Source organism: Marmota marmota, unplaced genomic scaffold (genome assembly GCF_001458135.2).
Source record: "Marmota marmota marmota unplaced genomic scaffold, marMar, whole genome shotgun sequence".
Lineage (NCBI taxonomy): Eukaryota > Metazoa > Chordata > Mammalia > Rodentia > Sciuridae > Marmota > Marmota marmota.
In genome coordinates, this window is record NW_025999960.1 from 15,147,096 (window position 1) to 15,164,608 (window position 17,513).

The window sequence follows — 17,513 nt, forward strand, 5'->3', positions numbered from 1 at the left end:
AGAAGAAGTAGCATGTACCTACAAGGATGAAAGGGATAGTTAGTAGCTTTCTTTGGAAAAAATTTATCAAGACTACTCATACAGATTTTTTTTTTCTTTTTTGTGGCTCTGGGTTCAATTCCCAGTGCTTACACATGCCAAGCCAATGCTCTACCGCTGAGTTACATGCCTGGCCATTTTTATTTTTATTTTTATTTTTTTTATTAAACCTCTGAGGCTGGCCTTGAATTTGCAATCCTCTTGCCTCCTCAGTCTCCTGTGTGCCATCATGCCCAGTTCTCAGATTTTTCTTTTACTTTCTTCATCTTTCTTTTCTTTCTTTTTTTTTTTTCATGCAACTGCCAATTGAACCCAGGACTTGTGCATGCTAGCCAAGCTCTCTACCACTGAACTACATCCCCAGCTCCATATTCACACAGAACTCTCTTTATGGATACTTTCATATAATTGAGTTTACCAACCCATGAGAACCATCTGTGACATACTTTTCTGAGCTTAGGGTTGTTTTAAAATATAAGCTAAGTGTAGTTCACCCCCGGAATGTAAGTTTGGTTTAATATTCAAAACACAATGAGCTAGGCATGGTGGTGCATGCCTGTAATCCCAGCAACTGGAGGCAGAGGCAATGCAAGTTCAAAGCCAACCTCAGCAATTTAGCAAGGCCCTAAGTAACTGAGAAAGAGCTTGCCTCAAAATAAAAACTAAAAAGGGCTGGGAATATGGTTCAGTGGTTAAGTGCCCCTGGATTAAATCCCAGGGTGGGGGGGAAGCCAAACAAACCACAGTGCATCTGATTCACCATATTAAGAGACAAAAGGAGAAGACATATGTGATCATCTTGATAGATGCATGCAAAAAAAGAACTTGAAAAATCCAATATCCATTTACCAATATAACCCTGAAATAGACAGGAACTTCCTTAATCTGATGAAAAGCATCTGTGAAAAACTAAGAGCTAACATCATACTTAATGGTAAAGGAGATCTGCTCTCACCACTTCTAGCTATCAAGAATGAAATCCTGCTGGGGCTGGGGTTGTGGCTCAGAGGTAGAGCGCTCACCTAGCACATGTGAGGCCCTGGTTCAATCCTCAGCACCACATATAAATAAATAAATAAATAAAATAAAGGTATTGTGTCCAACTAAAAAATAAAATAAAAAAGAAAGAAATCGTTATTAAGGAAAAAAAGAATGAACCCCTGCTTCAGGTACTCTAAATTCTGTAAGTCAGATGACCAAAGGCCTACTTGCAAGAATGACACTGATCAGGCTTGAAATGACTTTTTTTTTTCCCCTGGAAAAAAAAAGGGGTACATTCCACAGTGTATGTTGAAGAATAATATAAAATGCCACCATGTGGTGTTGCAGTGTGATGCCACAGTCTATATTGAAGAACATTATAAAGCTAAGCTCTATAATTCTGTACTCTGCTGATGGGAGTAAAACTTCACATTACCAATAGAATTTGGTAACACATTAGAAAAATAACCACTGTGACCAAGTTTTTTTTATGATGAATATGTAGTGATTAGGAAATCTTTTATGTTGAAGGAGAAAAATCATGTTAATCTCCAAATATTGCTAAAAAGACAATAAAATTCAACATCCATGCTGGTAAAAATTGTAATACATAAATAAATGTTCTTACATTGAGATACTATATACTTTCTATATACTGAGAAAAAACTTATAGAACATAATTCTCAAAGCCAAAAGCTGGGCTGGGGATATAGCTCAGTTGGTAGAGTGGTTACCTTGCATGCACATAGGCTCTGGGTTCAATCCCCAGCACCCCCCCCCAAAAAAAAAAAAAAAAAAAAGCCCAAAGTACATTTCAGTTAAGGATAGGGAAAAAAGGGCTGGGGATGTGGCTCAAGCGGTAGTGCACTCGCCTGGCATGTGTGCGGCCCGGGTTTGATCCTCAGCACCATATACAAATAAAGATGTTGTGTCTGCCGAAAACTAAAAAATAAATATTAAAAATAAATAAAAATAAAAGGGCTGGGGATGTGGCTCAGTGGTCAAAAAATAAATAAATAAAAATAGAGGGCTGGAGATGCAGCTTAGTGAGAGCACTTGCCTAGCATGCTGTGAGGCCCTGTATTCTAACCCCAGCACTGCAAAAACAAACAAATAAATAAATATAAAATAAATTAAAAGTAGAACTATGAACAATTCTACTTCTTTTTTTTAAATTCTCTCTCTTTATTTATTTATTTATTTATTTTAGTTTTTTTCGGCAGACACAACATCTTTGTTTGTACGTGGTGCTGAGGATCGAACCTGGGCCGCACGCATGCCAGGCGGGCGTGCTACCGCTTAAGCCACATCCCCAGCCCCTCTACTTCTAAATATATGCCCAAAAGAATTGAAAGCAAGCTCTGGAAGCAATATTTGCATACCCATGTTCATAGCAGTGTTATTAACAGTAGCTAAAAGTGGAAGCAATTAAAGTATCAATAGATGGATGAGTGAGTGACTAAAATGTAGTATACACATACAATGGAATATTATTTAGCTTTAAAAAGAAAATAAATTTTGCCACATGCTACAAGGACTTCAAGGACATTGTGCTAAGTGAAACAAACCAGTCATGAAAAAGTCAAGTACTATCTTTTTCTAATTATATGAGATACTTAGAATAGTCAAATTCATAGACATGGAAACCACATAGAGTGATTTCCAGGAGCCAAGGGAGGCAGAAATGTCATGATGATGAGTGACTGTAAGTCTGTGACTTGGGAGGTTGAGACAGGAGGATCAAAAGTTTGAGGCCAGCTTTGGTAACTTAGTGAGACCCTGTCTCAAAATAAAAAATAAAAAGGGGGCTAGGGTTGTGGCTCAGTAGTAGAGCACTCACCTAGCACATGCAAGGCACTGGGTTCGATTGTCAGCACCACATAAAAATAAATAAATAGATAGATAGATAGATAAATGTATTGTTTCCAACTAAACTACAACTGGGGGGAAAAAAAAGTCTCCGGGTATGTAACTCAGTGGTAGAGTCCCATAGGGTTCAGTCCCCAGTACTGCCAAAAGAAAAAAAAAAAAGGAGAGTTATTTAATGAGTATAAGTTTTACTTTTGCAAAATTCATAGTTCTGGAGATTGGTTGCATAACAATATGAGTATACTCAACTGAACTGTACACTTAAAAATCGTTAACATAAGCTGGGCACTGTGGCACATGTCTGTAATCCCAGCAGCTCTGGAGGCGGAGGCAGGAGGATCTTGAGTTCAAAATCCAGCCTCAGCAAAAGTGAGGCACTAAGCAAATACAAAATAGGGCTAGGGATGTGGCCCAGTGCCCCTGAGTTCAATCCCTGGTACCCCTCCACCAAAAAAAGTTTAACATAGTAAATATTGTTATATGTGTTTTACCTCAGTGACAAATCAAACAAAATTAATGTGTATATCTGAGTGCAGTGGTGCATGTTTATAATACTAACAACTTGGGAGGCTGGGGCAGAAGGATTGTATATTCAAAACCAATCTCAAGCCAGGTGCAGTGGCGATACCTGTAATCCCAGTGTCTGAGGAGGCTGAGGCAGAAGGATCACGAGTTCAAAGCCAGCCTCAGCAAAAGCAAGGCACTAAGCAACTCAGTGAGACCCTGTCTCTAAATAAAATACAAAATAGGGCTGGGGATGTGACTCAGTGGTCAAGTGCCCCAACAAGTACCCAAACAAACCCCCCAGAAAACAGCCTCAACAATTTAGCAAGACCCTGTCTCAAAAAAACAAAAACAGAAATGCACGGGGATGTAATTCAAATGAAGAGTGCCCCTAGATTCAATCCCCAGAACTGCAAAAAATAAATAAATAAAATAACAAGTGTGTGTGTGCGCGCGCGCACACACACATATATATGTATACATTATATATATTGTATGTTATACAAAAATGTTTTAATATTATGTAATTTCTTTTTTTAATATCTTTATTTTATTTTTAGAGAGGAGAGAGAGAGAATTTTAATATTTATTTTTTAGTTCTCGGCGGACACAACATCTTTGTTTGTATGTGGTGCTGAGGATTGAACCCGGGATGCATGCATGCCAGGCGAGCGCGCTACCGCTTGAGCCACATCCCCAGCCCCAATATTATGTAATTTCTTTAAAAATTTTTTTTGGTTGTAGATGGACATAATTTATTATTATGTGGTGCTGAGGATCAAACCCAGTGCCTCACTGGTGCTCTTCCAGTGAGCTACAACCCCAGCCCCCTAATATTGTGTAATTTCTAATCAATATTTCTTTATAGATATAATTTTATGTATCTACATATTTTATATTTAGATTTAAGTATATATTTTAAGTACTTCACATACAAATAAAATTTATTTTTTAAATATTTTTTTTTTTTTAGTTATAGGTGGACACAATATCTTTGTTTTATTTTTTAATGTGGTGCTGAGGATCCAACCCAGTGCCTCATGCATGCGAGGCAAGCGCTCTTCCTCTGAGCCACAATCTCAGCCCCGATAAAATTTATTTTAAAATATACATTAAAATTATTTTTTGCACTATTTTATGTTGAAAGTAGTTTGCTATTACAAAAATAAAATGACCTTTAAAATCTTATTGTTGAAGTTTTGCAAACTTTTTTTTTTTTTTAACCAGGGATTGAATCAGGGATGCTTAACAATCCCCAGCCACATCCCCAGCCCTTTTTTTATATTTTATTTAGAGATGGGCCTCATTAAGTTGTTGAGGCTGGGTTTGAACTTGAGATCCTCCTGCCTCAACCTTCTGGGATTACAGGTGTGTGCCACTGCACCCAGCACTAATCTTGTTTCTTTAGGGTCTAATCTACTCGTAATTCCTTTCAGTACATTTTTTTTTTTTCATCTTCAGAATTCTGATTTGAATCCCACACACACACTGCTAGGAATTGAACTGAGGGCCTCAATATGGTAGGCAAGCACTATCACTGAGCTACATCCCCATCCCTTTTCATTGTATTTTGAGACAGGGTCTTGTTAAGTTGCCCAGGCTGGCCTCAAACTTGTCATCCTTCTGCCTTGACCTCCTGAGTAGCTGGAATTACAGATTTATGCCACCATATCCAACTTCTGATTTGAATCATTCCCCCTTATATCATTACTTAAAATTTATTTATTTTATTCTTTTGGAGGGGAGTACTGGGGATTGAACCCAGTACATAAGCATGCTAGGCAAGCACTCTACTACTGAGCTATAACCCCAACTCTTTATTTTCTTGACCATCTATAATATAGTAACTTTCAAGGGTGTTTTGTTGTTGTTGTTTGTTTGTTTGTTTTTTGGAATTGAACTCAGATGGCTTAACCACTGAGCCATACCCCCAGCCTTCTTTTATTTTTTGAGACAGGGTCTCATTAAGTTGCTTAGGGCCTCCTAAGTTGCTGAGGCTGGCTTTGAACTTGCCTTCTGCCTCAGCCTCTTTCCTCCTGCCGGTTGCTGAGATTACAGGTGTGCACCACCGTGCCTTGGTTCAAGGTTCTTATATACCAATAACATTAATTAATTACTTATTTGATTTATTCTAATATGTAACAGCTTCTAAATAAGCTCACTAGAATTACTAGAACCATGTTTACTAAAAACTGTTCATTTTTTGACTTTTCTTTTAAGATATCTCACTATGAGTCAGACACAGCAACACATGCATTGCAGCTACTTGGAAAGCTTAGGCAAAGGTATCACAAGTTTGAGGTCAACCAGGGCAATTTAGCGAGTCCCTGACTGAGAATTAAGAAAGAAAAAGAAAGGGTGGGGGGATGTAGCTCAGTGGTTATACGCCCTTAGTTGTCAATGTCAAGGGAAAAATAGATTAAATAGGCAACTGATACAAAAAATCTTTTTTTGGTTAAAAATATGTATAGAGAGCAAATGAACCCCAAGGCCCCCAAGTGGCAATTATGAAGATCTCCCTTTGATTTCCCTTCCAGAAAGAGGTTGCCGCTCTGCTGCCAAGAGGGCAGTTAGCTGACCTGGTAATGCCTTCAGATTTTCTTTGGCTCTTGTTTCACCTAGCCAATGAATGAGCACATCCAAGAGTCTGGCCATCTCTACCCAGTGGGGAAATTCTCTAACAGGTGATGTTGTTCTGGAGCCCCCTATTGAGTTAGTTGAGATTCTATTCTGTTGGCTCTGCATCATAGCTGTAAGCTTTCTCTAACAGCCCTTCTTCCTCTCTCTCTTTTTTTTTTTTTTCAAAGCTGTTAGATCTGCATTGCAGCCTCAAGATTTCTCCTGCCCATTATACATCCTTCCTTGTATTTCACAGGTATTACCATTCCCACTCCCCACTTAAGAAATTACTTGCACCTCAAACTCTGAGTCCTGCTTCCCAGAGGATCCAACATAGATGATTCCAAGAGTGATCCAACAGGGCAGGTGGTAAGATGAGTTTGGAGCTGGATCACTTTCTGCCTGGCTGATCACTAGAATATCATTCTGAATAAGTTGTGGGGCATGAATAAGACCCCTATGTAAAATGGCCACCCAATAGCTAAAACTATGTGTAGTGACTAGGGAGAGTGTTCCTATGGGGAAGACCATACTGCCATGGCTATTGCAGTAATTTGAGTATGAAAAATTCAGGGAACAAGTTATAGGGCAATGGCATTGATTGTTGTTTACTAAATTGTAATGGCACCTACAGAAGGGAAAGGAGAAGTTGAGCATAATAACAAACAAGTGACAACTAATTGAGCACCTTATCACCTGAGTTAGATTTAAAAAAATAAAATAGAAGACCTGAGACCAAACTCAAGACTTAATAGTTTAAAAATTTTAGCATTGAGATATTTAAAGACATTCATCATATACTCCTATGTACATGTCCTAGGTTTTCCCAATCAGTGTCTTAGTTTAACAGAGCTTTCTCAACTGGGCGACTCCCCTAGCCAAGACAGTAAATTGAAATCAAACTGCATGTTGGAGATGGTGAGGATGAGATCACCCTTGAGGATTCTAAAGATGGAGAGGTTGGTCTCTACTGAAGAATATGGAAATAACAATCCCCTTCTTTTTTAAAACAATGGGCTTTATCTACGACTGTTTCCTGACTGCCCAAGATCTTCCTCCAGTTATAACCAATACATTTCCTAATAAGACTCAGCCCCTCTAAACCCTATAAAACTCAGATCCTTATTAGAGCCAGTTGCCATTTTCCCTCTTGAAAATGTGCCCCTCTGCTGCTTAATAAAGCATTTCTGATCTGTTGAGGTCTGCCTCCATTTCTTTTTCTTTCTATATTCTCTTTCATTTGCTTTTACCTACCATATATCCATTTAAAATTCACTAATCTGGTCCCTGTCAAAACTGGGTAAACCCTGGAGAACAACTGCAGACAACTGCCAGCTGAATCAAGCAGCTACTCTCATAGCAGCTCTTGTGCCCATGTGGCATCTTTTTAGCTAGGCATATTAGGAGGCTCCTGGAACATGGTATTCAATCATTGATTTGGTGAATGTGTACTTTTCTACTTGGTCATGAAAGATAAGAAGCCAGATGTGTTCTGTGCTTTCTGATCATCCTATGAGCTGCTTCCCTCTGCCACACTCTCTCACCATGATATTCAGCCTCATCTGGAGCCCTGGTGAATGAAGCTGGCTGTCTGTAGACTGAAACCTCTGCAACCCTTTCTGGCCATCATGAGCTGAGCAGTTTTCCTTCATGACTCCTTTCTGCCAGGATGTTTTGCCTCTACTTGTATGCAGAGGAGTAGAGTTAACTGACCATGGACTGAGTCCACTGAAACTGTGAGCCCCAAATAAACCATTCCTTCTTTTTTAAAACAAACAAACAAAAAAAGCCAGATGGACTTAGTTTCACCTCAGGGATGTATGAACTGGCTTTGTTTTCCTAGGAGACTTGGATCTTCTGAACATTCTGTAGAACATCACATGGATCTATCATATTGATGGCATTGTACTCACCAGGCAGCATTAAAAGGAGGTGAAAAGCACATGGGTGGTCTTGATAATTCATTTTCATCACTGAAGTTAGGAAGAAGACAAATCCAATGATGATTCAAGGACTTGCCATTTCAGTAAAGTTTTTAGGAGTCTAATGATCAGGGTGTGCAAGGACATGCCCCCCAAAGTAAGTTGAATTGTTGTTTCTTATATCCTCTTCCACAAAGAAGGAAGCAGTGCTTTGTAGGCCTCTTTGAGTTTTTTTTTTTTTTTTTTTAAGAGAGAGAGAGAGAGAAAGAGAATTTTTTAATATTTATTTTTTAGTTTTCAGTAGACACAACATCTTTGTTTGTATGTGGTGCTGAGGATCGAACCCGGGCCGCACGCATGCCAGACGAGCGAGCTACTGCTTGAGCCATATCCCCAGCCCCCTCTGAGTTCTAGTGGCCACACATTCCACATTGAGGCTTACTGTTCCAGCCCATGTGTCCTGTGATCCAAGGCTGCCGGCTTTGAAATATATGTTCTTAATAATCAGAGGGTCGACCAGCTTCTTTTCTATTTCTGAAAGCCAATATCCAGTTACTTTTCCAAATCACCTTACAGTCTCTAGGACAAAGACTAAGAATAAACAAACAAGTATTTTAATTTTTTTTTTCTACAAAAAAATAAAAAACAAACATTAAGGCTGGGATTGCAGCTCAGTGGTAGAGTGCTTGCCTTGCATGCATGAGGCACTGGGTTCAATTCTCAGCACAGCATAAAATGATTACATAAAAAATAAAGGTACATCAACAACTAAAAAAATATATTAAGCACATTAAAATGTCACATTCTACATTAAAATACTGACAATTTTAAAGTAAAATCATTTAAAACTAAAAATTCATGATAAATTTTCTCTGGCAAAGGTCATATATAGGTCAACAACTGATTTTGAAAATATGAAAACTTAGCCAGGTGCAGTGGCACACACGTGTAATCCCATTGACCTAGGACGCTGAGGCAGGAGGATCACAAGTTCAACACCAGCCTCAGAAATTTAGTGAGGCCCTAAGCAATTTAGCAAGACCCTGTCTCAAAATAAAATATAAAAAGGACTGGGGATGTGACTTAGTGGTTCAATCCCCAGTACCAAAATATATAGAGAAAATTTATGTACTGTTTTAAAAAGCATTTTACTTAATTTTAAAAAATTATCAAAAGTTAAAAAGTGCTAGACATAATTCCATTTTGTTCCATGGAAGCAACTATAGCATAACTTTAGACCTTTAAAAAAACAACTGAATAGGGGCTAGGGTTATAGCTCAGCGGTCGAGTGCTTGCCTTGCACATGTGAGGCACTAGGTTCCATCCCCAGCACCACATAAAAGTAAATAAAACAAAGGGATTATGTCCATCTACAACTAAAAAATTNCCTGTAATCCCAACTGCTCAGGAGGCTGAGGCAGGAGGATTACAAGTTCAAAGCCAGCCTTAGCAACTTAGGGAGGCCCTAAATAACTTACTGAGACCCTATCTCAAAAAAAAAAAAAAAAAAGCTGGGGATATGGCTTAGGGGTTGAACACCCCTGGGTTCAATCCCTGGTACCAAAAATAAATTCATAAAAAAATCAAAATTAGGGGCTGGGGTTGTGGCTCAGCGGTAGAGCCCTCGCCTAGCACATTCGAGGCCCTGGGTTGGATCCTCAGCACCACATAAAAATAAATAAAGATTTGTGTCCGACTTAAAAAAAAATCGAAATTAAAAAGAGCTGAAATAGAGCATAATATTCATCCAATTTTGCCTAAAAAGGAAAACTTGAGCCGTTTTCTAGGCACTGGGAGAGGCTGGGAAACTGGGACCATGGGAAACTGGGACCATCCGTCCATCCAGCACCACTACCTGTCTTTGATCTTAGAACCAAGAGATTCTTTCCTGGCCCACCCCTGGAGAGAGTCTATGCATACTATTTTCTAATTTCCGGAGAAATTTTCTGAAAGAATTTTGATGTTTAAATCCTGTGCCAGTACTGAAATTCTTCCAAAGCTTATGGTACTTTGCACTTTAATTTAATACATAAAGTCATTAATCTAATTCCAAATGAAAATACAGCACTTCATTTGGTTACTTGATTTCTTTTTCTTTTTTCTTTCCTTTTTTTTTAGTTGTAGATGGACACATGTCTTTATTTTATTTATTTATTTATTTTTAATATTTATATTTTAGTTGTAGATAGACACAATACCTTTATTATTTTTTTTTTTTAATTTTTATGTGGTGCTGAGGATCAAACCCAGTGCCTCACATGTGGTAGGCAAGCACTCTACCACTGAGGTACAACCCCAGCCCTGGTCACTTGATTCATAGGTAGGGTAATTTTCTTCTTTGGAAACTACATTGATTATCTAAATGGTAGTTGTATTGGAAAGGATTCTAATGCTTTTTCTGTATTCTTCCAGTTGTGAAAATTTTCTCTGCACCACTCAATTGTTTTCTTTTATTCCTTTATTCTAAGACATTTTAGGTTTTCATTCAAATACATGATTTTTTTCTGACTTCATTCAATAACTCATAACATAATCAATGAATTGGTCTCTTATCAGTTGTATTAGTTCTTTGGCAAATTGGACAACTGACATTTCAGAATTGGTTCTGATGCTATAAATTTCACTTGTTTTCTCCTTTCAAGGACAGTAAGAAATGCTTTTGGGAGGGCTACAACAGTAGCATAAAGGAAATTTTTTGGTTGAAGCCCTGATCCACGAATACAGCTTTTCCTATTTACTTGTATTATTCCCAGTAATGTCCTATGAAACACTCAGAGCTCCTTTGGATGATGATTTATAGGTGTTTGGGTGATGATTCATCAAATTCCTTATCAAGGGCTGGGATTGTGGCTCAGTGATAGTGTGCTTGCCTAGCATAAGTGAGGCACTGGGTTTGATCCTCAGCACCACATAAAAATAAAATAAAGATTGTGTGTTCACCTACAACTAAAAAATAAATATAAATATTTTTTAAAATTATTAAGACTATCTCTATAAACTTCATCTGTGCTGGCATAAATAAACTTCTCCATTATGGCTTCATGAGAACATTAATATATATAAACTCAAAAGCCCAGACAAAGAGATCTACATGTGGTTTTTTTGCATCAAAATGTAGCACTGTGTCTATTTTTTCTGTTCCAAAAAGTAGTTTCATAAAGTGAGAATCACAAATGTCACCCTAGTCTAGATTTTTGATCGTGTTGTAACTTACTGAGGCCCTAAAAACTTAGTGAGACCCTGTCTCAAAATAAGAAATAGAAAGGGCTGGGAATGTAGCTCTGTGGTTTAGTCCCTCTGGGTTCAATTCCTGGTTTAAAAAAAAAAAAAAAAAATTCAGACACCCAAATAGAAAACACAAGACAACTCATTTAAGACAGGGAATACTTTATTCAAAACCCATCAGAGAAATGGACAGCCTGGGTCTGTGACAAAGCATTCATGTTTTAAAGCATAGGTCAGTAATTATATATGAGAGCATACAATGCTACATACAAATTAACTGATCAGACCAAAACTTTTCAATGTTCAAATCAGAATAAGCTTCCCTGTAAAAGCAGCACCTTTGTGACATTTTAACTTTAGTATTCCTCTCCTTCTTCCTCACCCTCTCCTTCAACAGAATCCACACCAACCTCTTCATAATCTTTCTCTAGGGCAGCCATGTCCTCACGGGCCTCAGAAAACTCTCCTTCCTCCATCCCCTCACCCACGTACCAGTGAACAAAGGCACGCTTGGCATACATCAGGTCAAACTTGTGATCCAGGCGAGCCCAGGCCTCAGCAATGGCTGTGGTGTTACTCAACATGCACACAGCACGCTGCACCTTGGCCAGGTCTCCACCAGGAACCACAGTGGGAGGCTGGTAATTAATGCCAACCTTGAAGCCAGTGGGGCACCAATCCACAAACTGGATAGTACGCTTGGTCTTGATGGTGGCAATGGCAGCATTGACATCTTTGGGGACCACATCACCACGGTACAACAGGCAGCAAGCCATGTATTTACCATGGCGGGGGTCACATTTTACCATCTGGTTGGCTGGCTCAAAGCAAGCATTGGTGATCTCTGCTACAGAAAGCTGTTCATGGTAGGCTTTCTCAGCAGAGATGACGGGGGCATATGTGGCCAGAGGGAAGTGGATGCGGGGATAGGGCACCAGGTTGGTCTGGAATTCTGTCAGGTCAACATTCAGGGCTCCATCAAATCTGAGGGAAGCAGTAATGGATGACACAATTTGACCTATCAGCCTATTCAGGTTAGTGTAGGTTGGGCGCTCAATGTCAAGGTTTCTGCGACAGATGTCATAGATGGCCTCATTATCTACCATGAAGGCACAATCAGAGTGCTCCAGGGTAGTGTGGGTGGTGAGGATGGAATTATAGGGCTCAACTACAGCTGTGGAAACCTGGGGGGCTGGGTAAATGGAGAACTCCAGCTTGGACTTCTTGCCATAATCAACAGAGAGACGTTCCATCAGCAGGGAGGTGAACCCAGAACCAGTTCCCCCACCAAAGCTGTGGAAAACCAAGAAGCCCTGAAGACCTGTGCACTGGTCAGCCTGTTAGAAAAGAAAAGAATACAGAAAAGATAAATTTTTAATTTTTGTGCTATAATCATAGTAAATAAACTTTTATTTTAGATCTTATTTTGAAGAATGATTTTTATTTCTTTACCATACTAGAGATTGAATCCAGTGCCTTGCACATGCTAGGCAAGCGCATCTACCACTGAGCTACCTTCCCAGCCCCATTGACAAATGCTTTTTAAACAGTGTAAGGAATCTGGGGTGGTAGTTCAGTGATATAGCACTTGTTTGACATGTATAAGGCTTTGAACTTGACCCCCAGCACCATTAAAAAGAAAAAGAAAAGAAAAATGTAGACATTCTTCGAATTACTCAATATTTCTTAAATGAAAAACCTAAATATTTACAAAATGATGCTAAACAGTTCATGTTTTAATTGAATTTTTTAAAAAGGAATAATTTATCTAACCACTACATTTGTTTTTATAATAAACAGCATTGTTTCAAATGTCTTCCTTATGATCATTAATTTACTATATTATCAAGGATAAACATACCAGTTTACGAATTCGGTCCAAGACAAGGTCAATGATCTCCTTGCCAATGGTGTAGTGGCCTCGGGCATAGTTATTGGCAGCATCTTCCTTGCCTGTGATGAGCTGCTCAGGGTGAAAGAGCTGACGGTAGGTTCCAGTGCGAACTTCATCTGGAAAGGAAACCAGTTACTCCTCATTAATAACCTGCACAAGCCTGCTCAACTCTGGTGAGGGGATGGGAGGTAAGAAAGACAATATGTTTTATGTGATCAATGGAGAACCCAGGACAGATCCATCAACTCACCAATGACCGTGGGTTCCAGGTCTACAAACACTGCCCTGGGCACATGCTTGCCAGCGCCTGTCTCGCTAAAGAAGGTGTTGAAGGAGTCATCTCCTCCCCCAATGGTCTTGTCACTTGGCATCTGGCCATCAGGCTGAATGCCATGTTCAAGGCAGTAGAGCTCCCAGCAGGCATTGCCAATCTGGACACCAGCCTGGCCAACGTGGATGGAGATGCACTCACGCTATGAAAGAAAGAAAAATTATAAAATTAAGCTGTATTAGCATTTTGAATTTTCAGTAAATTAAAAAATTATTTCTAGTAATTTACAGGCATTTTTCAAATTTATTTGAGTCATATTCCTAATAAGAGAAAAATGGTTAATGAAAAGCACCTGCTACAAATGCTGCAAATATGTGTGGTCTGAATAATAATGTCACCTTGGCGCAATTTAGCACATAGTGCAAGCCCATTGTTCCTACAGCTATGGTTGAATGGAAGATTTTTTATGTTAAAAAATAGTCAAAGCACAAATTTTGTAAAATGAAATAAATTGCATTCAAATAGTAATTGGAATTCATTGCTTTCTTTTCCTTTAAGTAGAGATGAAGGTTTCTTCTAAATAGGACTTGGTATATTTCAACATGGACATCTGTACTACAGCTGAGGCTAGAAGCCACACCCTATGCAGTCTGTCTGCGGAATCGGAATCCATCAATATTAGGGGGTTAGAAGAAAGACAAGGTTGGCCTCCTGCACTGCTGCACTGCTGCATTGCTGTATTTGCTGTGCCTGGTGCTGGCCTGTACTCTTTGCTACATTATTTAACAGAACAGCTCTATTTCCAGCAACTGCCTACATGATCTCATTGTGCTGCTTTGCCAGTGTTCCTCCTCTGACCCAGCCTAGGACCGTGTTCCTGAATTGAAATGAATTAATAAAGATGCACTGGAACAAAAGACAGCTGGATGAAGTATAATTCTCCTTTGCAGCAATTTTTTTCTTTTTAAAAAAATTTCCCTGAATCTTTTCCACTGTAAAAAACTGAAAAATTATTAGTACTTTTAAGAAACCAGTTCCTAAGTTCACACAAGATGCTACCAAACAAAAGAAATTAAATTAAAGTCCGGTGAAAAGATAATGAAATATTTATTTAAAACAAAATAGTATTTCCATTCTGAGAATCCCTCCCCTCCCCTTAACATTCATATTCTATAGAAACGTTCTCTATAATCTAAAGATTATAGCCCCTAAAGGGCTACAACTTTCATTGTCTATTCACTGACTTAAGGGGGCGGGGGAGCGGTGAAGGGCGTTTCCCTTAATCGGGACAACTGGGGTACCCCGGGCTTCACAAAGTGGGCTTTCTCTCTCCTCTATATCCATGCAGCCTCTACAGTTTAGGTCTCTGGATCTCTGTCTCTCTTTCTCAGGGCGGGTCATCCTCATTGTCAAGTGAATTTTTGCTCAAGAAAAAAAAGTCATCTAAGTTTTAATAGTGAATTAAAATACCTTTTGAAGCCCACAGTTCCACAATGATGAAAGACTTTTATTATAATTCTTTCTTGACAGAAGAGGTTTAGTGAGGCGAACCCCGCCCAACGCCAGGGAAGCAAGAAACAAACAACTCCGCCCCTGCGCCTCCTTGACACCGGCTGCCAAGGGCTCCAACAGAAAACTAAACCTTTTTTTAAAATTATTATTGTTTATTTTCCCGTTAATACATGGGTTTCTTTCTAAAATGCCAACAACCTGCGAGGAATCTTTTTGTACAAACCCAAGGCTCGGATTTGTCTTTTTTCCTGCCCCCTCAATCCCCTAGCTCCACACCACTCGCCAGCCCCGTTTGGTATGTGAAGGGTTTTTTTTTTTTTTTTTTTTCTTCCTCTTTTTTTAGACTCCTCCTCCTCCCCTCCCCGCTCTTGGGAGCGATATAAGAAAGAAAAGGGATTCTTGGAATTAAACGAATCCTGGCTCAGAAATGCAAGGGCCCAGTACAGGACACAATCACCGCCTTTTCCGGCCCCAGACCCTTCCCGCACTGCAGATGGGCTGCTTGTGGTCCCGTAGGGTTCTCGGGTAACAAAAACCCCTCGCGCCGCCTTTGCTCTTCCCCATGATTCTCCAGCGTCCTGGGCACATTTCTACCCGGGTTTCAGCTCCCGCACTGCGTCGGCAGCGGGGCTTAAGGATTTAGGGTAGAACAAAGCTAAACCTCACACAGCGTAAGACTACCGGAACCCAAAGAGGTTACAAAAGAAAAGAGCTTAAGGTTTTCCAAGAATATCCCAGGGTTCTGACTCCACCCACCGGCCAAAAAGAGCCGGAAAAAACACATTCTTACCATGGTTGCTGCTTCGCGGCTGCAGAGCAGATGGCGGAGAGGACAGGAGAGGAGAAGTTGTTGCTTCTTACAGCGCGACTCTTAGGCGGTCGATGTAAGAGAACCTGCGGCGCAAAGGCGGATGCGGCTCCCTATATACAACTCGGTCACCATGGGGATGGGCCAGGGCCTTTTCCTGTTGGTCCAGACCCCTCAATCTGCCCAGAGAAGCCACCACAGGAGAGTGGTGATTGGTGCAAACGACATGGGATGAGGTAATCTCTCCCCCACCCCTTTTTCCCTAGCATCCATAGACTGTTTGCATCCTTCAGACAAAGAGACCGTGCAAAGGCAGTCAACCGAGCATCCATTATGGGGTGGGGTTGGGGAGGGGCGGAAAGGGAAGAAAGAAAACGGGTTGGATTTGAGGTTTTTTGCTTAAACCTTAAACTACAGTTAAAATCATCTATGTGTTTTCCCTACATTTGGTCACAGAATTTATGTTGAGATTAAATAATTATGGCAGTAATTTTACTGCCAGCCTTTCCTCATAGTATATTAAACTCGACTATATTTGGTTAGGATGAAAGATCTCAATTACTTTAAAAATAAAGACGAGAAGATGGGAGTGATGGTCAAAATGACTTGGGTGAATATGATTTTTTTTTTTTTTTTTAGAAAGGATGCTGCATAGTCATTCAAAATGGTTTCTCAAGTTCAAATAATTTATTTTCAGATCTTTGCATGCACCAAATAGCTAAACAAGTGAAAAATGGAAAGAATATGATAATTAGAAAATGCAAATTGTTCTAATATGCAATAATAAGAGCTAATGTATATACAGTAAATAGTTTACCAGAGATATTCCTTAACCAGAACTCTATGTAATATATTTGTGTGGTGCATTGTCCCTATAAATGAATCATCTTTCCAGATATAGAATTGGGAAAATACAAGGAGAAGGAATTCAGTTCAGAAGCTAGTACTAGTTTTATTTCTGCATTACTCTCTTTTCTAGAAAATATCAAACAAAAACGTTCGATGCACCAAATTTTAAAGAGTTATATAACATATAAAGTAAAAGGAAGACTATTTTGTTATATTGTCTCCATCCACAGACTACTGTGTAACCTCAGTTCAGCTGCATTTCACTTTTATGCAGTTCCTGTGTGAATTTGGTAAATAGCCTCTTCTGAGGTTGGGCTTCTGACTGTGGGAATTGTAGCTGCCTCACACCCTTGCTATTCAACTAGAGACTGCAATGGTTGCTCAATTGCCCCTTGGGACAAAAAGGCTTTGCTTTCACCCCTAGGAAATGGATTGCAGTAACATTCTTTTGCTATTTAGAAAGGCTCCATTATCAGCAAGGATGGGTTATGCAGAATAAGGCTCTGAACTGTGGACCACTTAACATCGCTGAAGAAATTTCAGAAGTAATGAGGTTTGTTTGACCACCAAAATTGAAAATTTGGATTTTGACCGACATTTTTCCTTTTGATTTTAACCAACATTTTCAGGGTCTGCAGCACTATTTACAATGCTCTGCAGAGCCCATTCATTCCCGTTTAGCTGGCAGGCAGTGCAGGGTGTGGGAGGGAGGGACTTGAGAAGACAGCTGCTGCAGGTTGTGGTGTGACAAAGGCAGCCATGGATTTTTCTAGCCTACCATCCCAGCTCAGGTTTGCTTGTTCAAATTTGCTGCAATCATTTTTTCTAGAAAAAATAAAACCCAATACACAATTTTTCTACTTCTTGGATATTACATGGGGAAAATAATCTCCATCCTCTCTAGCAAATAAAAGTATATTTCAGTAAAGAGGAAGATTAAGGATGATTTGAATGCTTCTTTTCTAACTTATTTTTTTTTTTTTTTTTTTTTTTTTTTTTTTTTTTTTTTTTTTTTTTTTT

The 17,513-nt window shown here is 39.3% G+C and overlaps 1 protein-coding gene and 1 pseudogene across 1 annotated transcript; both read right to left on the reverse strand.

The window, feature by feature from the left end:
• Window positions 1-10,216: 10,216 nt before the first annotated feature.
• On the reverse strand, window positions 10,217-11,377 carry LOC125616627 (annotated as a pseudogene).
• Tuba1a (tubulin alpha 1a) lies at window positions 11,305-15,793 on the reverse strand. The gene is made up of 4 exons (XM_015493306.2): window positions 15,627-15,793; window positions 13,304-13,526; window positions 13,021-13,169; window positions 11,305-12,496 (listed from the first exon to the last, which is right to left on the reverse strand). Exons 1-4 carry the CDS (start codon window positions 15,627-15,629, stop codon window positions 11,516-11,518), a joined length of 1,356 nt encoding a protein of 451 aa, XP_015348792.1. The 5' UTR covers window positions 15,630-15,793; the 3' UTR covers window positions 11,305-11,515.
• Window positions 15,794-17,513: the final 1,720 nt, after the last annotated feature.